The sequence below is a fragment of the Lissotriton vulgaris genome, chromosome 11 (assembly GCF_964263255.1).
Source record: "Lissotriton vulgaris chromosome 11, aLisVul1.2, whole genome shotgun sequence".
NCBI classification, from domain to species: Eukaryota; Metazoa; Chordata; class Amphibia; order Caudata; family Salamandridae; genus Lissotriton; species Lissotriton vulgaris.
In genome coordinates, this window is record NC_141699.1 from 769,715,445 (window position 1) to 769,741,216 (window position 25,772).

The 25,772-nt window shown below is 49.7% G+C and overlaps 1 protein-coding gene across 6 annotated transcripts in view; it reads left to right on the top strand.

Annotated features, from left to right (window-relative positions):
• The window catches only part of MFF (mitochondrial fission factor), a 238,205-nt gene that overhangs the window by 70,890 nt on the left and 141,543 nt on the right, over nt 1–25,772 (top strand). For all 6 annotated transcript variants that reach the window (XM_086943892.1, XM_086943891.1, XM_086943889.1 and 3 more), the window contains exons 4-5: nt 629–846; nt 24,966–25,138. In XM_086943892.1, the coding sequence (XP_086800018.1) occupies nt 630–846; nt 24,966–25,138 (390 nt within the window). In that variant the 5' untranslated portion in view covers nt 629. The remainder of the gene's footprint in view (nt 1–628; nt 847–24,965; nt 25,139–25,772) is intronic.

A 25,772-nucleotide genomic window follows, 5' to 3' on the forward strand; every position in this document is an offset into this window, starting at 1 on the left:
AAGAATCGATCCTATTCCCTAAAAATAAGAGCTTGTGACCCCATTCTGCAGGCACTGCCGCAAATTAAGAAGTGCTTTGGCTGCAGTTTTCACTGATTCTTGGACACTGTAAAGTAAAATAAATTGTGTGTATGCCAGCAAGGGAAATCATTATTTAGAGAGCACTGCCCATAGGCTCCTCAATGGAAAATCTTAGTGAAAAGGTTTTGTTCTTTTTTGGGAACATTGCCTTCCAAAACAGGTAGTTTGGAAGCCTGGTTATATTATGTAACTACTGATATTTCATGGCTGCTATCAAGTTAGATACATTTTCCCTAATTAAGTGTGTGCTAAAGGGAAAACAATTGTAAAATTGTTGGTTTCAATCACTGTGCTGGTCTTGTTAAATGTTGTTTGTAAGGGAAGTAAAGGTAAATGCCAAAAATCCGTGCTTGAGAGAGACCTGCAAGTAAGTGCATGTTTGTTAGATGGTGTGTAGCCATTAGCAAGGGCCGTCCGTTGACAAATGTATTTTGTGGCGTAAGCAACATCTTTTTTTTTTTCTGTGTGGAAATTGTTCCTCATTCTATATTTTTGCATTTATTGAAAGTATTTTCCTAACTATGCTTTTTTATGCTTATTTTATCAGAATGAGCGTGGCAGCTTTCCCTTCTCCTACAGTAGAGATGGCAGAAATGAATCGCATTCAGTATGAAATAGATTACACACATGGCATAAGTCAACGAATGCGAGTCCCGGAAAAATTAAAAGTTGCACCGACAAATGCACACCATGACCAGAATATGCAAGGTGACATGCCAAATTCTGGTGCTATTATGCAAGTTCCAGAGAGGATTGTTGTGGCAGGTTTGTTCTCGTACTAACTTGTTTATTTCCCTATGTTTATTTTCACTGATATTTCAATACACTGCAAAGTTTTAAACAGATTTAAGGAGTTGGGGGTGGAGGTGGTGTGCATGTTTGTGTCTGTCCCTTCCTTCCTAATTTGCATGTATACCCCTTCAGTCACTTCAAATAGGGTGGGCAACTACTGTCACATTCTAAATCCCTCTGACCCCAAGTCTTTTGTTTCCACTTTTTTTAATTGCTTACAAACTGCTTGTTTCAAAGATTTTAACCAGGTATAAGTCAACGGCAGGTTTTTAATGTTAGGTCACACATTTTATAGCTAAAAAAGGTGCCTTTTCTCATGTGGGCAAAAACTAAGAAGCTGTGAAGTTTAAGAGTGGAACGTCAAAGTCCATATGTGAACCTTTTTTTGGCAGACACACTATTGCGTACTCTGCGTATCTCCTGCGCAGCCTCAATTTGATAAATACAGATTCATTACAGTTTAATTCATCTGCATTTTTTAAAGTGTGTACTTTATATGAAATATATCTGAAAGAGACACGTTAGTGATAGATTCCTTACCTTAGAATATCCCCAGGCGTCAGACTGGATCCGGAAACTTTTGCGTAGCAGTACCTTGCGCGTCGGTAGGCGTCGTCTGCGGCTCCGCGTCCGTCGTCGGCGTCGTGGGCGCCGTGATGACGTCGTCGGAGTACTTAGACGCCGCCTCTGCGTGCTGACGTCAGTTCTTCTTTTTTCCGCGCCAGCCAGCGCGGATCTGGAAAAGAGCAGTTACCCTAGTCAATTTTTGACTAACTTTTGGTGATCTTTTTGATCCTTTCGAAGTCTAACGACTCAGACGGTGCCATAGGGATGCCCGGCTTCAAGCATTGTGAAGATTGCGACCGCACCATGTCGGTCACGGATCCTCACCGCCAGTGCCTGACGTGTTTGGGCGTCGACCTCGACGACGAGGCCTGCCCCCACTGTCTGGCCCTTTCGAGGAAAGCCAGGCGGGAGCGGTCCCGCAGGCGGCTCGAACTCCGGCAGTCGGCCCGCGCCGCGTGAGGTCCTGGTCCCACGGGAGGTCGAGGGACAGGTCACGGGGACATGTCGCGGGGACGGAGCCGTCACAGCTCCGGGAGTCGGCACCACTCCTCCGGGTCCAAATCGTCAGGTAAGAAACACAAGAAGTCGAAGAGGCATCATCGCTCTTCTGACTCCCCCTGACGCTCGCGCGATGCGGCCGGGGGTTCGGGTGACACCGCCCACGCGGCTCCTCGGGAGTCGCGGGCGTCGCGTCCGGCCCCATACCCTCCGGTCCCTGGGCTGAACGCGACGCCGGAAGAGATTAAGCGTTTCCTCATGGCCATGAGGTCCCTTTCTCCTCCAACGGGTTCCGCGGCGCCTCCGGGCCCAGCGAACCTGTCTGGGGGCCCTAGTGGGTCGGGGGCTCCAACCCCGACGCCGTTGGGTGCTTCGGCTCCGACGCTGCCGGCGCCGCAGGGCCCCACGATCCCGACACCGCCGGTGCCCTCGGGCCCGGCGGCGCAGGACGCCGCTTGGCCTTCCTCGGTCTCTGGATCGTCACCGGTGGACCTTACGACCCCCCCTCCGGCATCGGTCCATGTGGTGTCACCTCCGGCGCCGTCCTCGATACCTCCTTTACTTCGGTTCCGGCTCCGCACCCGACGCCGTTTGGAGATTTTTACTTCTATGAACCGACCTCATACAATTACAACCCTGAATCTCAGGAGATGGGTGAGGAGGAGGATTGGGAGGGGTCTGATGACCCTTTGACCAAGGAATGTCAGTCTAATATGGACTGGGCAGGAGACCTTGGGGAGGCCAGTGGCCTGGACACCTCTCCAGACACTGGATTTGTCTCTCCTCCTACTGTGGCTTCGGAGGAGGGGGCTACCTATGGTGTGGTGTTGACGAGGGCTGCCAAGGCCTTGGGTCTTGAGCTCCCCATCGCGGCCGTGAGGACTAACCTCCTCACTGAGGTCCTTAAGCCGCAGTCATGCTCAATGGCGCCTCTGCTGCCGTTTAATGAGGCCTTGACCGAAGTTCTTTTGGGCACTTGGTCCAGGCCCGCTACGGGTTCGCCCGTAGATAGGAACGTGGCCAAACGCCACCGCCCGGCTCCGGGCGACCCATGTTTCCTGTCCTCCCACCCCACCCCCGAGAGTCTGGTCATCCAGGCCTCTAATTCCCAGACCGCATTCCCGACAGCCCCGACGGACAGGGAATCCAAGAGGTACGAGAATTATGGAAAGAAGATATTCTCATCCCTTAGTTTAAGACTGTGGTCTTCCAACACTGCATGCCTCTTGGGCCGCTACACCCACTCTCTGTGGGAGACGGTGGCGGAAGTGCTGCCAGAGTGCCGGTTGGAGGTACGGGCCAAACTCGGCCAAGCCCTTGTGGAGGGCCGGGACGCAGCCAAGTATTCCATCAGGTGTGGGCTGGATACTACTGACTTGCTAGGCAAAGCGATGACTACGACAGTGGCGGTCAGACACCACGCCTGGCTGAGATCCGCCAATTTTTCGGCAGACTTCCAGAACACTCTGATGGACATGCCGTTCGATGGCCGTCGCCTCTTTGGCGACAAGGCAGACCACGCGCTTGAGCGCTTTAAGGACTCCAGGGCTACGGCCAAGTCCTTAGGCCTCTCGGCCCCGCGCCAGCAGACGGGTGACTTTCGCTCCTTTCGTGGCCAAGGAAGGGGCGCCCCCACACGTGCCGCCTGCCACTCGCCGCAGACTATCGTCCAGCGCGGCGGCGGCCGTGGAAACCACTGCGGAGGCGGTCTGGGTACCAGGCGGAGTCAGTCCACACCTGCCCCCGCGGCATCCACCTCTAAACCCTCCTAGTCCGTGCTTTTCGGCCCATGTGACGCCAGTGGGAGGCAGGGCTCGCCATCACCACTCTCACTGGCGCACTTTCACTTCGGACAGGTGGGTGCTGCAGATCGTCCGGAGGGGCTACTCCCTCCCCTTCGAGACGACTCCTCAAGCCATGCCACCGCAACACCACCGCGTATCGGGGGATCACTTGCGGCTCCTGCAGGAGGAAGTTTCGGCCCTCTTGGCCAAGGGGGCCATCGAGCGCGTTCCTGGGCCAGAAGTAGGACGTGGTTGCTACTCCCACTACTTTCTGGTACCCAAGAAGGGCAAAGGGGGCCTACGCCCTATCTTGGATCTGAGGAACGTCAACGGCTTCCTCCGGAAGGAGAAGTTCAAAATGCTGACACTGGCTCAGGTCTTAGCTGCCCTAGACCCAAGAGACTGGATGGTAGCGTTGGACTTGCAGGACGCGTATTTCCACATCCCCGTCCTGCCGGCCCACCGGCGTTACCTGCGGTTCACGGTAGGCCACGAGCTTTTTCAGTTTACCGTGCTCCCCTTCGGCCTTACGAATGCCCCACGTGTGTTCACGAAAGTGATGGCGGTGGTCGCAGCTCATCTGCGCAGGTTAGGGGTGTCAGTCTTCCCCCTACCTAGACGACTGGTTGTTGAAGGCGGGCTCGCCCCAGACAGTCGTCAGCCACCTCCAGACTACGGCGGATCTCCTGCACCAGCTGGGATTTTCCATCAATGTGCCGAAGTCACACCTGTGCCCTTCTCAGAAGCTCCTTTTCATCGGAGCGGTTCTCGACTCGGCGCAGTTTCGGGTTTACCCGCCCGAACAGCGGGTTCGGGATATACAGGCTCTGATTCCGATCTTCCGGCCTTTATCCCGAGTTTCGGTCAGGTTCACGCTGCGGCTTCTGGGGCTGATGGCCTCCTGCATCCTTCTGGTGCATCGCGCACGGTGGCGGATGCGGGCTCTGCAATGGGACCTGAAGTTTCATTGGGCCCAGCATCAGGGCAACCTGTCCGACCATGTCCTGATCTCGGAGGGCACTGCGAGACAGCTGCAGTGGTGGCTCACGGACCGCGATTGGGTCAACGGCAAATCCCTCTCCCTTCCCCAACCGGAGCACGTAGTTGTGACGGACGCTTCCCTCCAGGGCTGGGGAGGCCACTTGGGAGAGGCGGAGATCAGAGGCCTCTGGTCTCCGGCGGAGTCCCGGCTCCATATCAACCTGTTGGAGCTGCGGGCGATTCGCCTGGCACTGAAGGCATTCCTCCTGTCTGTCGAGGGAGTGTAGTGCAAGTGTTCACGGACAACACCACCGCCTTGTGGTACTGCAACAAACAGGGCGGGGTGGAGTCATGGACCCTCTGCCAGGAGGCTCTGCGCCTCTGGCAATGGCTGGAACGTCAGGGCGTGACTCTGATGGTTCAACACCTGGCAGGTTCTCTGAACGCCAAGGCGGACAAACTCAGCCGACGGTGCTCGATGGATCACGAATGGCGTCTGAACTCGGACGTGGCGCAAGGCCTCTTTCTGCGATGGGGAGAGCCTTGGTTAGATCTATTCGCCACCGAAGAGAACGCGCAATGTCATCAGTTCTGCGCGTTGGAATTTCCAAGTCGGTACTCGCTTGGAGACGCTTTTCGTCGCGAGTGGAGCTGCGGTCTGTTGTACGCCTTTCCGCCTATACCACTTCTGCCCAGAGTGCTGAAGAAGATCAAGCGCGACCGGGCACAAGTCATCCTTGTGGCTCCGGACTGGGCACGAAGGTACTGGTATCCCGAGCTACTCAGTATGTCAGTCGATCCCCCGGTTCGTCTCTTCAGGAGGACCTTCTGTCGCAGCAGCAGGGGACGGTCCTCCACCCGAACCTGTCCAGCCTCCACCTCCATGCTTGGAGATTGAGCGGCGACAGTTGAGGCCATTTGACTTGCCTCCTGAAGTCTGTAACATCATTCTGGCAGCTAGGCGTCCCTCCACAAAGTCGGTATACGCCTGCAGGTGGAACAAATTTGTGGCATGGTGCACAGCAAAGTCTGTGGATCCCCTCAATGCCCCTCTTTCTGAGGTTCTCCTCTTTCTTCTCTCTCTTGCCCAGCAGGGCTCTGCTCTGTGCACTGTCAAGGGCTATCTTTCAGCTCTTTCAGCCTTTCTGAGGCTGCCTGACCAACCTTCTTTGTTCAAGTCCCCTATCGTTAATCGATTCCTGAAGGCATCACTCATACCTTTCCTCCTGTTCCCTTTGTGATGCCTCAGTGGGACTTGAACCTGGTTCTTACGTTTCTGATGTGCGCTCCCTTTGAGCCACTTCACAACTGTCCTCTTCGCCTTCTTTCTTTGAAGACTGTCTTCCTGGTAGCCATCACCTCTGCCAGGAGAGTGAGTGAGCTCCAGGCTCTGTCTTGTAAGCCTCCTTTCCTTTCAGTCCATCCGGACAAGGTTGTGTTACGGACAAGGCCCTCCTTCCTACCCAAGGTAGTCACGGCCTTCCACATTGGCCAATCCATCACGTTGCCCACCTTCTTTCTGCCTCCGCACCCCTCGAGAGAGGAGGAAAGGCTCCACCGTCTGGACCCAAAACGTGGGCTCTCATTTTATCTGAATCGCACACAACAGTTCCGGGTGGATGATCAACTCTTTGTGGGATACGCAGGCGCTAAGAAAGGGAAAGCGGTGCACAAGCGGACCATCTCCCGGTGGATTATCTTGTGCATCCAGGCGTGTAACTCCTTGGCAAAGAAGGAACCCCCTGTTGGGCTGAGGGCTCACTCCACTCGAGCCACAGCCACTACAACTGCCTTGGGCTGAGGTGTGCCCTTGCAGGACATTTGCCAGGCGGCTACGTGGGCCTCGCTGCACACGTTTGCAAGACACTATTGCCTGGACAGTCAAGTCCGGAGGGACGGCTACTTTGGCCGTTCCGTCCTCCAGGACTTTCTGGTGTGATTATTGGTTCGCAGACCCACCACCACGGGGATGGTATTGCTGGGGTATCTATTCTAAGGTAAGGAATCTATCACTAACGTGTCTCTTTCAGATGCACAAGTTACTACTTGTGTAACGATATATCTGTAAGCGACATTAGTTAGTGATAGATTCCTTACCGACCCACCCATCCTCCCTGTTCTGCGAACCGATATCTAGGGTTAAGGTCACCCCCTTTCAGGGCCCTAGTTTCATGGCACCAGTGTTGGTTTTTGGCATGGCTCTGCGCTTCTGGCGCGGAAAAGCTGTGTCTAAGAACTGACGTCAGCACGCGGAGGCGGCGTCTAAGTACTCCGACGACGTCATCACGATGCCGACGACGGACGCGGAGCCGCCGCCGACGCCTACCGACGCGCAAGGGTACTGCTACGCAAAAGTTTCGGGATCCAGTCTGACGCCTGGGGATATTCTAAGGTAAGGAATCTATCACTAACTAATGTCTCTTACAGATATATCGTTTCACAAGTAGTAACTTGTGCTACAGTTTGTTCCAGAACTGAGAAGGTTATACCACCCAAAGCATTACCATTTGTCCTCGAAGAATTGCAGTCAGAATGACTTTAACTGTCAGTTAGGTGACCGTGCATAAGTGCAAGGACAGTGAGCTTATCTTGATGTACACCATGAAAAATAAAAATGTCCTTTTATGGCTTTTGGGTGGCTGCATGAGATCAGCAGGAACAGTAATCCCAACAGCAGTCTTTCCTATGAAGTAGAACTGTTTGTTAGACTCTTATGTGACTGCTACCAGGGAGAAGTGTGATCATTCTAAAACATTTGACTATGAAATTAGAGCAAACAAAAAATCCTAATGCTTTAAAACATTAGTTTACAGTAAATTTGAATGAATGGGAAGCACAATAACCTGTGTTTTAGATCACTAATAACTTCCCTCATTTTGACAAATTTACACAGACCCATTCTAAAATCATATATGTAAGCACATTTGATGGACGTTTTTGTGTGGGTTGATCAATACAGACTGGGGTAGGTTTAAGGAGATAGTCCTAAAAGTTGAACTTCCCATGCCAAATGAATTTTCCGGTCTGCTGCTGCAAAATCTGCTTGGTAGACCTACACCATACTTCGGATGGATAGAATGTGTTCCATCTTTGCCCCGCCGGTGTAAATTTGTTGAATAGTTCTTTCAGAAATCTGTAAAACAAAACTTAATGGCCTCATGACTGTTAATTACTCAACATGGTTAACAGAACAACAAATAGGAGATGGAATTTGGGCCGCCTTTGTCCCTTTGCATGGTCTGGTGTAAATATGTTAAGTAGTTTTTCTAGGAAGTTGAAAAGCAAAATGTATGGATACCTTGTCTGCTGGATACTTAAAAAGGGTCGCTAATGAGAATTTGCCTAGCCTTCGTGCTGGTAAGTTCCAATTCTATTAAGGACTCGGAGGCGAGGATTATGCCTTCTTCCTTCACTTTATTTTCCACACAGCAGCAAGAAAAACAGTAAAACGACTTTTCCCATGAACACTTGGGAAACAGGAGAAAAACAACGTAAGTCCTTTGTCAGTCTTTGTACTATGGCAGCTCCCATCATGCCCCTCTGCTGCTTCCTCTTCCTCTTCCTTCGCGCAAAGCCCATGTTCCGGCATTGTCACGCATCCTGTTTGGGACCATCATTCCCTGCAACAAACCACACAGTCAAAAAGTGACCGTCTCTTAGTCTATCATACAGCACATAGAAATGGAAACAGTGCAGAGCAACAGTAGTGATGACAGTAACTTCATGAAAGCATTACTTACATTACATACGGGGAGGGTCCATTTCTTGGAAGTCATTGGGGGGGATAATCCTCGCCTGCAAGTCCTTAATAGAATTGGAACTTACCAGCACAAAGGCTAGGCAAATTCTCATTCTATGGCAGGACCGGAGGCTTCGAATTATGCCAGTTCAAAGCTTGTCAACAACCAGCCGAGCCACTTCTAACACTGGCTATAAATAATATCTCTTAAACGTGGAATCTGAGAACCAATCGGCCGCCCTCATCAGATCCTCTAGACGAGCCCCAAGGGCAAAAGCTTTGGAGACCATAGCTCCTCTTGCTGAATGAGCTCCAAATTGCTTGGTGTCAATCCCCGCCTCCTGCATCACCCAACTCACCCATCTGGCGATTGTTGGGGAAGAAACAGCCTTGTACGGTTTCCGTAGGGCAATGAGAAGTTGTCTTTTGCCCGAAGGGCGAGTATCATCAGTCAAATCTTCATAAGCACGGAGGCACTGCACAATACACAGTTTAGAAGAATCTGGAAAGGCCGGGTACGAAATAACCCGTGTGACAGTCTTAGTTCGCCTGCTCACTGTGAAAGTCACCCCATCCGGGGAAAAAACTCTGGCCGTGATGTCAAGAGCTCGTACGTCCGAGACCCGCCTGCAGGACTCCAGGCACAACAGCATCGGTAATTTAGCCGTAAGTTCTTTACGGGGAAAAAAACTGTTCGCCTGCCACGTAAGAAACAAATTTAACACCCTGTTAACGTCCCACCGGACAGAGTAACGCGGTTCAGGCGGCAGCGAGAGTCGGATTCCCCTCAAAAGCCTGCACACCACAGGGCGTTCCCCAATCGGGGAACCCTGCACCAGGTAATGCCAGCCGAGATTGCAGAACGGAAGGTATTGATCGAACGATAGGCCAGACCCTCTTCCGCCAAACCGACCAGGAAGTTAAGGACATGGACTACATCTGCCCCCACGGGATCAAAACCCCGTCGCACACACCAGGGAAGCCATCTATGCCATGCTGATCGATATCTCTTGGTCGTGCTAGCTGCCCAGGCCTTAGAGAGCAGGTCCTCTGCCTTTCCCGAAAGGCCTGGGAGCATCCAGCGACGCCGGAGATCCTCCAGGCCATCAGCCTCAGTGATCCTTCCTGGACTAATCGGTGGGAAGCTCTGTCCGGATTGAGGAGAATATGAGGAGAGTGGGGGAGTAGGATTGGAGAATCCCAGGAAAGTTCCAGTAGAACCGGAAACCAAACTTGAGACCTCCACCATGGTGTAATCCTCACCACCTGCGCCGATTGGCGATGCAGCAACGCTGATACTCGTGTTATCATTGAAAACGGGGGAAACGCATACCCCTGCTCGCCCGACCAGTCCTGGAGGAAAGCATCCGTCGCCTCCGCAGACGGGTCCGGGCGCCAACTGAAATACCTCGGCAGCTGGTGGTCCAGGCGAGACGCAAACAGGTCCACTGAGATGGGACCCCACCGGTCTATCAGCTGGGAGAACACCAGAGGATCCAGCTTCCACACCCTGGCATCCAAGATGTGCCGGGAGTGCCAATTGGCCACCTCGTTCTGCCGACCCGGCAAATACTCCACCGTGACGGACACCTGATGGTCCAGGCAAAAGTGCCGAAAGCCTCTCGCAAGGTCCGCTAACATCTTGGATCTGGTGCCACCCAGATGGTTGATATATCGGACTGCCGACACATTTTCCATCCGAAGGAGGACACAGGATTGAACTCTGTCCTTGGTCCAACACTGGGCCGCAAAGGATCCCGCCAGCAACTCCAAGCAGTTGATATGCAATGATTGCTCGAGGGCGGACCAAGAGCCACCCGTGGAGAAATCTGCATCTGGCTCCCCAGCCCGAACGACTGGCGTCCGACTCTATCACTATGTCCGGGGCGGAGCCGAAAATTGCACGGCCATTCCAGGCCTCAATGTGCGTCAGCCACCATTGCATTTCGACCATCACATCCTCCGACAATGGAATCAGCTGAGAGTACTTGATGCCCTTTCTGAGATAATATGTCTTTAGGCGTTGCATGGCCCGATAATGAAGAGGGCCCGGAAATATGGCCTGAATCGGAGACGACAACAGGCCTACCAACCGTGCTAGGTGACGCAAGGATATTAGTGCTTCGCCAGGGTCTGGGGCAACTCGTGCCTGATCTTTGCCATCACTCTGGCAGGAAGTCTCAAGGTGGAAGACACCGAGTCTATGGTGAACCCCAGAAAAGTTGCGCACTGGGCAGGGACCAGAAGGGACTTCTTTTCGTTGATTACGAAGCCCAAACCCTAAAGCAGGTCGACCGCAAACTGCAGTTGGGACACCAGCCGCTCCGGACATTAGTCCATGAACAGCATGTCGTCCAAATACACTATCAGTCTGATACCCCGCGCCCTCAAGGCCTCCACCGTCGGGCGTAACACCTTTGTGAAGCACCACGGCGCCGAGGAGAGCCCGAAAGGCAGCGTGGTGAATTCGTAAACTTGACCGTCCCACCTGAATTGGAGGAAACTACGGTGTGGAGGGAAAACCGGGACCGCCAAGTAAGCGTCTTTTAAGTCGAGTCTGACCATCCAATCTGACGGCCGTAGCACATCCCGCAAAAGGTGACTCCCCTCCATCTTGAAATGGCGGTACACCAGCCATTCGTTGAACTCCTTCAAATTTTTCACCGGGCGACGGCCTCCGTCGACCTTGTCGACCAAAAAGAGGTTGCTGAGGAACCCGCCCGGATGTTCGCAAGTGCAGCAAATCGCCCCTTTGTGGAGGAGGGCGGCAACCTTTTCGCGCACCAAGTCTGCATCTCGCTGTGAGAAGGTGATGGGGCGGGGACGTCGAAGCTGACACGGACGGCCATGGAACTCCAGCTGGAAGCCCTGAACAGTCTGCAGCACCCAAGCATCGCTTGTAAGGGAAACCCAAGCTGGGAGAAACTGCGCTAGGCGACCCCTACCCGCAAACTCACAGAGGGTAGCACTCACCTCTTCCAGCACCTTGTTGCTGGCCTCTCAGGCCCCCGCGGCCTCTGAACTTCTATCCTCTCGTGGGGTAGAAATTATTGAAGCGGGCGTTGTCCTGGAACTGCCCACGTCCGGAGCCTTGCCCCCTGTCGGAGCTGGTGCCATGACCGAACGAGCGGCCCCTGCCACGTCCGGCCCTCTCAAAAACCAGAGGGGCAAAAACCTTTTTAATATTAGACTGAGCCTGGTCCAAGGAAGTAAAGGTAGCTACAAATTTACCAAGCTCCTTGATAAACTGGTCTCCAAAAAGACCACCTTGCGCCACTGCGCCAGCCTCCCAAGAGGCGAGGTCACCCAACTTAGGGTCGATCTTAATTAGCAGTGACCTCCTCCTCTCTGTAGAAAGGGCACAATTGGCCTTGCCGAGAAAAATTATGGCGCGCTGCGCCCAATTGGAAAGAATCTCTGGGGATATAAGATCCCCCGACACCTTTGCCTCCTCAGCCATGTCAAGAATTTTGGTCATGGGGCCCACTGCACCAAGCAGCTTGTACTGACCGGTGCGCCAGGACCTATCTATACCCCCTCCGAGGGTCCTTAACAAATTTAGCTAGGAACGTTGCCATCTTCTGATCAATGTCGGGGGTCATCGCCACCTTCCCTTCTAAGGTATGGCGGGGACACTCCGCTCTAAGAAGGCTACGAGCGTCTTTATCTCTGGGCTTCCTAAGACTGTTTGCCACGTACTGGGCCACTTATATCCCCCGGTACCTAGTCCGAGGACCGGGGATGGACAATATCATCCGGGTACAACATGTCCGAAGGACCCGCGGACGATGGAGGCTGGGACGGGAGCCACGACCTAGAAGAGCAGGCCTCTTCATCCGTATCAGGAGAATCATCATCCTGCTGCGGCTCCGGGGACATAGTCCGTGGGGTAGGGGTTGGCACCTCCACCGGGAGGACGGGAGCGGGTTGGGGCCCGTCGTGTGCCATAAAGGCGTTCTTAACTCTAGCAAAAACCTCCGGGTCCACTCCCTCAGTACAAGGTTTCTTGGGAGGTGGAGGAGTTGGTGACGGGACCGGGGGCCGGGGACAGCGTTGGAATAAGGGACGCCAATTTCGCGTGCGTCTCATGCAACCGCGGCGAGAGGCGTTGTTCCAGGGAGATCATGGCCTGATCCACGCCCTATATATGGAGTCATCCACTGCCTGGTAAAAGCCCTCATCCGAGAGAGCATAATTCTGAGGGTCCTCCTCAGGGTACTGGCCTGACTCCCCCTGCATAATGTGGTAAGTTGGGCTCTGCAGGCCAAGGGAGGAACGGCACAGCGATTTTTTTAAGAACCCTCACGGTACTAAATGTAGCCTGGAAGCTAGCCCAGAAAATATGGGGGCACAAAGGCACACAATTAAGGGACTAGCCCTGGTGACGCTGCAGCCCTCTAAATCTCAGGGCACCACCCGGTCCAAGTGCCCCCTTGCGCCTCCACACCGGCGCTATTGCGACCCCAAAGGGTGTCAACCTGCCAAAATATACAACTCACTTTGGGCGTTCAATCAATGGGAAAACCTAATTACGACCCCGCAGGGTGTCAAAACCGGGTGAACCGGGCAAGATCCACTACTTGTGGCCAACGCGCCAAAAACGCAGCAGGAAAAGCGTTCCTCAGCGAGCTGGTCACCAACATGGAAGCCTGCCCCCTAGCGGTGGGAGAGCTACACCGCGCTCTACTGGGGCGAAAATCATGTGAGAAGCACAAAAAGCGTCCCGCGATGATAAAGAGGAATCTGCAAAGGCTAAAACACACCAGCGCTTCTAAAACCACAAAAACGCTACCCTCACAGACCCCAAAACCCAGGAGAGAGAAGAAAACACACTTAACTTGCTGCTGAGCAGCGAAGGAAGAGGAAGCAGCAGCAGGGCATGATGGGAGCTGCCAGAGTACAAAGACAGACAAAGGACTTACGTTGCTTTTCTCCTATTTCCCAAGTGTTCTTGGGAAAAGTAGTTTTTACTGTTTTTCTTGCTGCTGTGTGGAAAATAAAGTGAAGGAAGAAGGCATAATCCGAAGCCTCCGGTCCTGCCATAGAATCAAGAATTTTGATCTGACCTCTGTGATCAGCTGAGTAAATTTTTGTTTTGTTGGGTCACTTTGCAGTTTCCAGTTCTGTGTGTTTACTCCAAAAGGATGCAAAATGCCCATTTTTTTGACAATTCAAAATTGAGATACTAGATCCAGGAACTGTCTGCCATTTGTGATTCATTAATCAGTTCAACTTGCTCAAGAATCTGTTTCTTCAAAACAATTTCATGTGGCCATGTCAAGTGCTGGAGGTGACTTTCTCATCTGCTTCTTTCGCTCAGTTTGCCCAAGATAAGGGTGGCTTCTTCTTATAGCCGTTTCTTAACACTTCCAAATAAAACAAGAAAGCAACAGACGTTTCTCTGAAGGGCCACTAAATAGATGAAGTAGTCAAGTGGCATAAAAAATTCTAGGCTGGCAGGCGAATCCAACAAGAGAATAGTAGAAGAACCTGGCCCTCACTAACCCTGGACTGGCTGTAGAGGTGGAGCAAATCTCGTTGAAGCAAGGTTTCATGAGATGGATAAGGGTTCCACGTAATGGAGCACCGTTCCAGGAAATGGAGCGGATTTCAGGAGTAAATGACCAAAAGAGAGTAACCCAGCACCAGAGCTGTTGCGACACATGAAATGGCAGATTCACGCTCCTAACATAGGTAAGCACAGGAAGTTGAATATGAGAAAAAAGAAGCAGGAAGTGACACAGGAAATACCACAGCCATTATGGCTTGGGAAAATATAGTTGACTGGGAGTGCATACGTGACCATGTTAGTTTCGAATGAACTAGACCCTTCTCTTCCTGTACCAGGACTCAAAGCAAGACTGCCTGATTTAGGGTAAGCATGCAAAATGATGCAAATAACATTAGTATGGAGTGTTAGAATCTTGTAATCAAACAAATGGCTGGTTTAGGTAAGGAGAAATCATGCTGAATGAAAACCGTTTTCCAAGGGTCACGAGTAACGTAGGAATATGTTGTCTGCAAAGCTCCCAGGAACGCCATTTTGCATCCATAAAAAGCGATCTTTTTACGACAGTGTGGCTGTTCTCTTGGTCAGAGGATGGAGACGACCTGGCTACAGCCGCAATTTATAACAAGCCATGTTGGGAGCAAAGGAAGCACATCTCATCCGACCAGAAAGAGTGCACAACCTACTTAGGGTGAAATGCCTATTACCTCTATTAAAAAAGAAAAAAGCTATGAAAACCTCTTTGTAAAGGGGTCCCTTACCTTTCCACAGTTTGTGAAACTGATTTGCCCATGCACAGACTGATTTGCACATTTATTTAAATAGTTTTACCCCAGGGAATCCAAAAATCAGCTAAGGAGGTCTTGGAAAGTTCTGTCAGATTGAATGGATACTGAATGTGGCCTATGCTTAGAGACCAACGGGCACAGCTTGTGGCCACTGTACCTTGATCATCTTGTCATAGTGAAGATTGTTTGTTTCTATGCTATGTTTGTATATATAATACATAGATTGCACTATCATGCTGACTTTCTGCACCTTGAGAGCTCTTTAAGACACAGTTGCAAGCAGAAATTCTAAACATGTCAGTCCAACAGTAATAACGAGTGAGTCCTGTGCAGCAAAGGATAGACAGTGAGAGGTAATATATTGTCCCTCAAGTCTTTAGAAGATCCTGAAGGGTTAATGGACAGGCATATCTGAAAGAGAAACGTTAGTGATAGATTCCTTACCTTAGAATATCCCCAGGCGTCAGACTGGATCCAGAAAGGTAGGTGGCGTTGTGCGGCTCCGCGTCCGTCGCTGGCTTCGTAAGCGCTGATATGACGTCACTGAGACTACTTAAGCGCCATCCATGCAGTTTAGCAAAAAGATATTTTCCTCTGCCAGCTTGGGGCTGTGGTCAGTCAACACTGGATGCCTCTTGGGCCGCTACTCTCACGCGGTGTTGGACACTGTGGCGCAGACACTGCCCCAGTGCCCGGAGGAGGTTCGGGCTGTACTTTCCCAAGCTGTTGCAGAGGGGAAGGACGCTGCAAAGTTCGCCATCCGGTGTGGGCTGGACACCGCAGACTCTTTGGGTAGGGCGATCTCCACAACCGTGGCCCTGCGTCGCCATGCCTGGCTGAGGTCCACTGGGATTTCGGGGGATGTCCAGAGTTCCCTAATGGACATGCCTTTTGATGGTATTCGCCTGTTCGGCGATAAGGCGTGCGCTGGAGCGTTTCAAGGACTCTTAGGCTACGGCCAAGTCCTTGGATCTCTCCACCACACGCCTGGCCACGTCTACCTTTCGTGGCCACAGAAGGGGCACCCCTACATGTTCGTTCAGCCAGAAGCCTGCACAGAACCAACCTCAGCGCAGGTGTGGAGGCCGCCGTGGCGGCACAGGGGGCCAGCTTGCGGGTTAGTCCACCTCTGCTCCCGCAGCATCCACCTCAAAGATTTCCTAGTCCGAGCTTCGGTGTGCACCCCATGCTGGTAGGCGGCAGGCTTCAACATCACCTCCCCCACTGGCGTTCTGTCACTTCGGACAGGTGGGTGCTGCATATCGTCCGAAGAGGTTACTCCCTCCCCTTCCAGTCTGCCCCCAGCCATGCCACCTCCGTTCCACCGCATGTCAGGGGATCACTTTGCGCTTCTCCAAAAGGAAGTCACTGGCCAAAGGAGCCATCGAGTTCGTTCCTGGGCCAGAAGTAGGTCGTGGTTGTTATACCCACTACTTTCTGGTTCCCAAGAAGGACAAAGGGGGCCTGCGCCCCATCTTGGACCTCAGGATCGTCAATCTCATCCTCCGGAATGAGAAGTTCAGGATGTTAACTCTGGCTCAGGTCTTGGCTGCCCTCGACCCTGGAGACTGGATGGTAGCATTGGACTTGCAGGACACATATTTTCACATCCCTGTCCTGCCGTCCCACCGGCGTTACCTGCGGTTCACGGTAGGCCAGGAGCATTTTCAGTTTGCCGTCCTCCCCTTCGGCCTTACCAGCGCCCCTCGAGTGTTCATGAAAGTGATGGCGGTAGTTGCAGCTCATCTGCGCAGGTCTGGGTTGTCAAGTCTTCCCCTACTGGTGGTTGAAGGCGGGCTCGCCCCAGGCAGTCGTCTCCCACCTTCAGACTATGGCCGACCTCCTGCATTTGCTGGGGTTCTCCATCAACATGTCGAAGTCGCACCTGAGTCCCTATCAAAAGCTCCCCTTCATCGGAGCGGTTCTGTATTCGACGTGATTTCGGGTTTATCCTCCCGAACAGCGATATTCAGGCTATGATTCTTTCAGCCTCTATTCCGGGTTTCAGTCAGGATGACCCTCCGGCTCCTGGGTCTGATGGCCTCCTGCATCCTGCTAGTGCAACATGCCAGATGGCATATGCGGGCTCTGCAGTGGGACCTGAAGTCCCAGAGGGCACAGCATCAGGGCAACCTGTCCGATCATGTCCAGATCTTGGAGGGCACTGCAGACAATTGCAGTGGTGGCTCATAAATCGCGATTGGGTCAATGGCAGATCCCTCTCCCTTCCCCAACCGGAGCACACAGTGGTGACTGATGCGTCCATCCTGGGATGGGGCGGCCACTTGGGAGAGGCAGAGATCAGAGGCCTCTGGTCGCCAGCGGAGTCCTGGCTCCATTTCAACCTTTTGGAGCTTCAGGCGATCCATCTTGCACTGAAGACATTCCTTCCCTCTGTCCGGAGAAGTGTAGTGAAGGTGTTCACGGACAACACCACTGCCATGTGGTATTGCAACAAACAGGGCGGGTGAGGCCGTGGACCCTATGTCAGGAGATCCTGCGCCTCTGGACATGGCTGGAGCATCAAAGCATTTCCTTGGTGGTTCAACACCTGGCAGGTTCTCTGAACGCCAGGGTGGACAAACTCAGCAGCCGGTGCTTTGATGGATCACGAATGGCGTCTGAACTCGGAAGTTGCGCAAAGTCTCTTTCTGCAGTGGGGAGAGCCTTGGTTAGATCTATTCGCCACCGAAGAGAACGCGCAATGTCATCAGTTCTGCGTGCTGGAGTTTCCAAGGCGGTACAAAAGGGGGGTGCTGATGGACGGAGCATCTGAATCAATCAAACACTCACACCCAGTCAGGGTATGATCGGACGCGAGTCCCTTGCTCACTTTGCCACTGGATTCAAGCAAGCCGGGCTGAAGACGGCTGGAATGCCAGAAACCGGTCCTCGGAAGCTTGTTTCCGGTCCAGGGAAGACATGGCTTGGCAGTTCGGGCTGGACTGTTCCCATGAGGCACAGGGTCAGACTGATTTGCATATAGCCATGTCTGAACTGGGGTGGCAGAGTGGGCTAAAGAACTAAAGAACGGTGATGGATTAAACCCAGATCTTTTGACTGGGTGTGAGTGTTTGATTAAGATGCTCCGTCCATCACCACCCCTTTTGTACCGGAGTTTTCCAGGCGGCACTCGCTCAGTGACGCTTTTCGTCGTGAGTGGAGTTGCGGTCTGTTGTACGCCTTTCCGCCTATACCACTTCTGCCCAGAGTGCTGAATAAGATCCGGCGCAACCGGGCCCAAGTCATCCTTGTGGCTCCAGATTGGGCACAAAGATACTGGTATCCAGAGCTACTCAACATGGTGATCGATCCCCTGATCTGACTGCCTCTTTGGGAGGATCTTCTGTCGCAGCAGCAGAGGACGGTCCTCCACCCGCACCTGTCCAGCCTCCACCTCCATGCATGGAGATTGAGCGGCGACAGTTGACAGCTTTCGTTCTTCCTCCCGAAGTCTGTGATGTCATTCTGTCTGCCAGACGTCCTTCCACTAAGACGGTATACGCCTGCAGGTGAAACACATTTGTGGTATGGTGCACAGCGAAGGCTGTGGATCCTATTTGTGCCCCTCTTTCTGAGGTCCTTCTGTTCCTTCTATCTTTGGCCCAGCAGGGCTCTGCTCTGGGCACTGTCAAAGGTTATCTTTCGGCCATCTCCGCCTTTCTAAGGCTTCCGGATCAGCCTTCTCTTTATAAGTCCCCGCTTGTTAACAGTTTCCTCAAAGGCATTACACACGTTTCCTCCTGTGCCTTTCATAATGCCTCAATGGGACTTAAACCTTGTCTTGACCTATCTAATGTGCGCTCCCTTTGAGCCCCTTCATAGCCAAGAAATCATATCTTGTGGATATTGAGGGGAAGGATTGGGAGTTTCAAACAGGAGTGAGTACGTTAATGCTTGAGTGGGTTTGTGTGTTTGTATTTTCGAGCAGCTTTGGTACTCTCATTGTCAACTAACTAGCTTCCAACCGAGATACCATTTTGTTCAGGATTTAAATATTTTCATTTGTTATAGAGATTTTAATTGGGTAATTTGTGCCAGAGGTTGTCAGTGGACACGACCAGCACTTTATTTCAGAGGAAATGAAACCTTTGCCAACTCCTTTACCTTCACTGATCCTGTCCGATTAGTCCTTCCTGTATTTTTTAGTGGGCATAGAAATAGAAGGGGAACTGGCAATACAGTGATCCTTCACAATTTCACTGTAAAAGACGCCCTTCTTAAATTTCCGCAAACAACAATAGAAATCAAAATAGGGTATTGTGCTCTCTTCCTGCCGATGTGCATGATACTCACCCACCAGGCTGATGGTAAAGCTGACAAGTAGGCGTTGGTATAGTTGATGATGCCAGTATGCGGCAGTGGTGCTCTAGTTAAGTCTTGCCTTCCACTTTTGTGGACCAGCTTTTTTTTATTTGCAAATTAATCACTGGTTTTAGATTGGGCAGTTTCCTTTGCCAGATGAAATATTTTTTATCTGCTTTGTGATCGGTCTCTTCAAAGTTAGTTATTCAGATTGACTTTCGATTTGCCAGCTACTTCCACAAACAAGCATTTGCAATGCAATAGGTCTCGTAATTGTTAAAGTTTAATTGTTGGCGTTGAAAATGACAATGTTTTTTACTTTTGTTTTTTTGTTTGCACAGGATTAAATATATTTGTATAGCTCTATTGCCATTGGTATACAAAGCAAAAGTAAAAAAAGCATTGTAATTTTTAAGGCCAGCGGCTCTAACTTTAACACATTTGAGACCTATTCTGAGGTTGACACAATGGGGTCCGCTTGGTAGCAATGAACTCCTAAAATGCAAAATAAACTGTGTGTATTATGTTCTGTTACTTGATTGCCTTGATGCCTTTACACAATGAAGACTTATGCTGTATTTCTACACAGTATGTATAGATATACTTATTTTACAGAGACCCAAAGTCTTGAAAGCTAAAAAACTTTAATACCTCTGATTATGTCTAAAGCAATGCTTGGAGTTACACTGCAGGGTGCTTTAGCTTTTCCTGATCGGTTGTAATGTGTGCATGTCAAGTTAAATGTTTGGGCCAGGCTCCTTTTTGACTGCAGTCAGAATACCACTTGCACATGATTGTCCGTTAAGTGAGGCATTATGCAGCAGGTTGTGGCGAAAAGGAAATTCAGAGCCCTCTGAACTGCACCTGCCTACGGGGAAATAATCTGAAGGTGCGGGCACCTCTACCTGCACCCAGGCTTTGTATACACTGCATGGGGACACAGTTCACTGGTGGTGACACAGACCACATTTCTTTCTCCGTCTACTCTATTCTATCACTGGATGGTACAACAAGGTGTAGGCTGCAAGCAGCCCCCTATTACCTTTTGTGTGTTTAACTAAAGGTTTCCATATTTCCCCATTACTGGCATCATTAAAGACTAGGGTTTAGATGGCCACCTTCTGGGATGCAGGTCTTCTCTCCCATTCTCCCAAAAATTGCCCTTCACAGGCCCCTCAGCATCGATTCTGGTTGTAATATGCAAGGCTGCACAATGGAGTCCCATTCCAGGCCTATTGAAGAGTGGGAAGGGGTGTCTGTGTGTCTGCCTCAGACTGGGGAACTCTATTATGAAAGAGTGCATGTGTGAGAGTGAGCTTGTAACCGAAAGCAAGTATAAGTGAGAGTGAAAAAGGGAATGTAAGAGTTATAAGGAGTGGGGGTGTATGAGCGAGAGACAGCAAGGCAGCACTCTGTCATCTGTGGAGATGATGTGTGTGAGACAAAGATAGTGCACAACTTATGGGGAGTGCCCGGCTGTGTGCATGTGAGGGTAAGATCGTGTAAGCAATAGTTTTTGTATGTGAAAGCATGTGAAACTGTGAGTGAGGCAGAATACTAGAGCCGTTGTTAAAGAAAGTGTGTGTGTGGGAGGGGGTGTTGGGGTCAGATTGTGTGTGTCGGAGGCAGTTTGAGTGTGTTAAACAAATGATAAAAATAGAGAATATATGTGAGAGGATGTGTGCGTGACCGCGTGTCTGAGAGAGACTATGAGTGTGCGTGACCGCGTGTCTGAGATGGAGCGAGAGAAAGAGCGAGTGCATGACCATTTTCTTCTCATTTAATACACTTTTTTCACTTGATACGAGCTTGCACGCTCTTCCCCCTAGCTTGCCGGATAAAAACAAATGGTTAAAGCAGCGGAATGCAATCCTGGGGCTCTGAAGCGGACCAACATTAAAATGCACCTTCCCTGCGATGATTTAAAGCATTATTTTCCATTAAGCCTCTTAGCAGCGGCAGGGAGGTATAGAAACAAACAAAAGCGAAAACACTTTGTGCTGAAATGCCACGACCCGTCCGCACGCGTGCACATTTGAACATCCCACAGGATCTTACCTGCTCGCTCGTCTGGAAATACTGGTCTTCCCCAGACTTTCTGCACAGCAGACTGGGCGTACAGCCGCACTCGGCAAATGGAAGGGGTATCAATGGGCCTATGCGGCTGGGAAGCAGCTCTATGTCTTCGGCTCCGATCTCCACTTCAGCCGCTACACTTTGACAAGCTGAAAGAGACGCAGTGCGCGTGAGAGCGTGCTCATCGGCTGTCCCGGCTCAGGCTGAAAGACACTCCGTATTCGTGCCCATGTGCTGTCCTGGAGCAAGCTGATAGAAACGCTGTTAGCGTGCACATCAGCTGTATGGGAAAGTGCATATCTCCTGTCCCCCTTCCAAACTCAAGTCGACGAGAATAGATCTTGCTAGCGAGCAGCTGCGCTACGTCGCTAGGCGAGACCTAATGAAGAAATGGAAAAATGCCTAATGTAACTGTCTGGTTTGAATTCCCATTACCTCCAAATGCTGTGAAGTGGCCAAGATGGCATCGGACGCATTATGAAAACTTTTAATAATGATTAATCACTCCTAACAATAACTATGCTGATTACACTCCTATCTAGGTGCAGATAACCAGTAGTATTATATCTTAACTCTCGGATCGTTTTTATCATACTAACCTCGGTGCACAAGCAACCTTGGCTGATGCCTGGTGGAGCTGTCGTATTCAGCTATAGAGGAGTCTGGTCCTGGTTGCACCCCATCGGCCTTCACCTACCCAGCCGGTCGTCCAACATTGTTTTTCTTGTTTCCCCGTTGTGTTTCCTTCCCTCCCCCTCCTCCTCCCTTCATGAGTCTTTGATTTAATTGATGTAACATGTAACTCGCTGATCCTCATGTAAAACGCTCTGATACCTCCGGGTCTAGCCAGCGCTATATAAGACTTTTCAAATAAAAAATTAATAAATAAAAAACAAGGTTCAGAGTGTAAATGAAACTGCTGATAGTCAAACTCGTGTCCATTAGATTACGAACCGGTTGCTGCACATTCTTGACTTTCTTTCCAAATCGTGAGTGATCCAATTAAGAGAACTATTTGCTCCTTGTACAGGGGCAAATGGGGCAGGTAGAGGCACACAGATGTAGAAAGAGGTCATTTAGTCACCAGTCCTATGACTTCCAGTGTTGATAGTCTATAGATTATGGCATCTTGCCGCACACATTGTTGGATCTCGCAGCGTGTGGTGGCAGGTTGTGGGGTTTTTTCAGTCCATGATATTGAAGGTCTTAAGGTGGAGGAAAATAAAAATACCTGCCTGTAGCATTAGTTCTGCATTTGAGCATCCATGACCACTTTGAATTCACATGTGTTCTAGGCAGCCTCCCAACTCTACGCAAGCTACACATTTTGCTTCTTTCTTTGAGGAGCATTGAAATATCTTAGTGGTGGGATTTATTTTCTGGTGCTGAAAATATGGTTAGAAAAAAGTACCCGTTTTTATTATGTATTCTATAAACAAGGGAATAAGGAGGGGAAAACCTACCAAGGAGCATGTCCTCCTAATCATAACACAACAATAAATCCTGCTATTCAACTGTCATGAATTTGAATATATGTCTGAGTTAATTTTTTGAAGGACAAATGCCCTCACCCACCTAATGGAGACATACCCAATCAAAACCTGAGAGGGGAACTTTCGTAGTAGTTGGAAAGATACAAGGGGCTCCACTACAGGAGTGGTGTGATTGTGAAGGAATATAAATTGCAGAGTGAAAAACAAAGGTGGCTAAAATTACCTCCTGGTGGCCTCGAAATTGTATTCCAAGCCCCAGTCGGTAGAAGATAAAAAATAAAAAGTGCAGAGTTATTTCAACCCAGTATGTGAAGTCAACATGTATTTGTCTAAATCGTACCCTCAAAAGAGAGATTTAGAGGCCTTTTTCAGAACAATACCCCCCTTAGCCAGAGTAGATTTGGTAAATGTAAAGAAAGTTACACAACTCATAGGGAGGTCTTCATTGCAATTTACTAGTTTTAGATCGAAGTTTGGTGGAAGACAAAGGCACACTGATTACATGGCATATCGTAAAGACAGTGACAGTAGTGATGAGTTTGCGCAACCAGTGGTAAAGTCCAGACTCTGAAGTGTTCCACATGGTGTAGGTAGAAAGTGGGCACATCAAACACAATCCCAAAAGTTGGTGAAAGCATTCTTATTATTAGAGCTTGTAGAGCGCACGACTACCTCCGACGGAAGTGTCCCGGGGCTGGCACATTAGGTGGTATCTCGCCTCCAGTTATACTACAGACAAGGTGTGAGTTACCTTAAAAGATCCCCCAAAAGACTAGAAAGAAAACTGGGGTATTGGGAAGTCATCACAAGTCTCAGTAGTATGTGTTATCTTCCTGCTTGCTGAAAGAAACACTTGTATATCGCTTGAAAAAGAAAGGATTGCCAAAACAAATAATCATCATGATGATATGGCTTCCTTCAACGAAGTGCAAATCAGGGACCGGCGCTCAGTGCCTGCCAGCGTGCTCAGATATTATGTGGAATGCAGTTGAGGTCCGGATAGGCTTTTCAATATTTCCTGGCTGTTTAGGAACCATTGAGCTAATAAGGGCATCACAAGTATATGGCCAAAATCAGTGTTTTGCTTTCTGTTAAAAATAATGATGGCATAAAGAAATGTTTACGGTGGTTGAAAGTCAGGAAGCTTACCTTGCCAGGCCCCAATTAGCATCTGTGACAATGAGGAGGTGGTATCCACAGCGTCATTTAAATGCACTAATGGGCGCATTCGCGAACATCAAGCATGATGACCTAGGCCACATGTAAGTGTCTACCTAAGATTTATGGTTCCCTCGTTATCTGATGTCTAGAGAAAGTGTGGTATCGTAGTCCAGAAAAGTGTTAAAGAAAGAGGGGGGGGCGTGGAGAATCAACGAATTGCATCGTTCAGTATATTTAATTCAAATCCTAAATCGCATAGCAATTTGATATCAAAATGGGACACAGATGTGCAGGTGTCGGGAAGGATGCTTAAGTGTCTGGCGTCTATGATGTCTTAAATATTTGTGGGAAAACCTGCTCATCCTGTGGACATGAATAGGAGATGATCATAGGGAATTTTTCTTAGGAGAGGCTTACGTGCTAATTGGAGATTATTCTCCTGAATCTTACAAAGTATTCCAGGGTGTGTTGTCACCGAGGCCCTCAAAGTGGGTCTTGAGTTTAAAAGCCCAGCGCTTTCCTTTCAAAAATAGGAAATGCAATAAATCATCTGTGGGACACGAGAGCCTATGTTTTTCAATACAAATGCCTTCACGAGTCTCTTTTCCTTTGAGGGTCCCATTTAGGAAGAAGCGTGACCTCCCTTACTGGATTGAATTACCCCAGCAGTGTTTTCCTTCCACCCACTGGTTTCAGAAATTCAATTATTTAGGAACCACCAAGATGTAGTTTTAGCAGGACTGATGTTTCCCCTCTGCAATTTTCATTTCTTCTCAAAATCCCCCTTCGAGGATCTCCACGTGTTTTCTTAGCATCTCCAAGAGCTCCCCTTTCAGAAAGGTCCTAGTGAGTAGTGGCCCAATGATGACACGTGTCACTACTGGTTGCCTGGCAGCCTTTGTCCTTTAATGTAACTGGAGAAATACACCTTAAATGTATGTTTTAATGTAGGACAGTTCACTAAAAATATTAATTGTTGTGTTATTAGTTTTGATGATTACTTTTTTACTCTTTATAGCCATGGCGCTTCTAGTTTGGTGAATGTGTTGCTGCAAGACCAAAGGAAGGAACATCTTAGTACATGTACTTTATATTTAGTGGAGATGCCCTGCCAACAACAATAAAATCGAAAATGCTAAGAAAAATGTTAATAGTAGGATTTCTCAAAAGAAACTCTCCCTGCTTCTGTAGGTGATAATGAAGACATTCCATTTGCAAGGCCGCCAGATCTTGAGCTCATCCAGGCAACTCCCTTTGAACCTCTAGCTCTAAAAACTCCTCCACGGGTTCTCACGCTTAGTGAAAGACCTCTTGACTTTCTGGACTTGGAACGACCCATTCCTGTAACTCCTCAAAATGAAGAGGCAAGTACATTTTCACATAACCATGTTTGTTAATTCTCTTTAATTTAGTGGTGTGTGGTTATATGAGTTTGGTGCATTTTTTGCTGTTTGTAATTGAACACATTTCCTTGAGGTGTATTTTCAAATTAGCAGACTTTGGTTATAGATGTATATTCTCTGGCTTGGAAAATTTGAAGGGTATTATGCATCTAGAATGATTTTGTTTACTTAATGACGTAGCCCCCCTTCTGATTCATGCTGTTCTGCAGCTGTTCGTCTCAAATTGAAGAACAAACCTCACTTAAAGTTGTTTTTTGCTATCCACTGCAATATCCATCTTGTCATTTGGGAGATCTTGGTGTGGCTTAATGGACTGTTAAACATTTCCCTCTTAATGTTTGAGTCTTTTCCCCAGAATAAGCTTGCTTATGCTAATTTATTTATTTTTAAAGATTTTTATTTAGTGCTACAAGCCACTGGAGGTAGCCTAGTTGCATGATGTAATAAATCACATCACTATAGAACTATAATTGTACTGATTCATAAAAGGTAACAATGTAAAGCCTCGATGTCATTCAGGGTAGGGTTTAAAGTTCTCTTATTTCACCATCTTCTCTGAGTGGCAGTATTGCAGCCATCAATAAGAAAGGGGGAA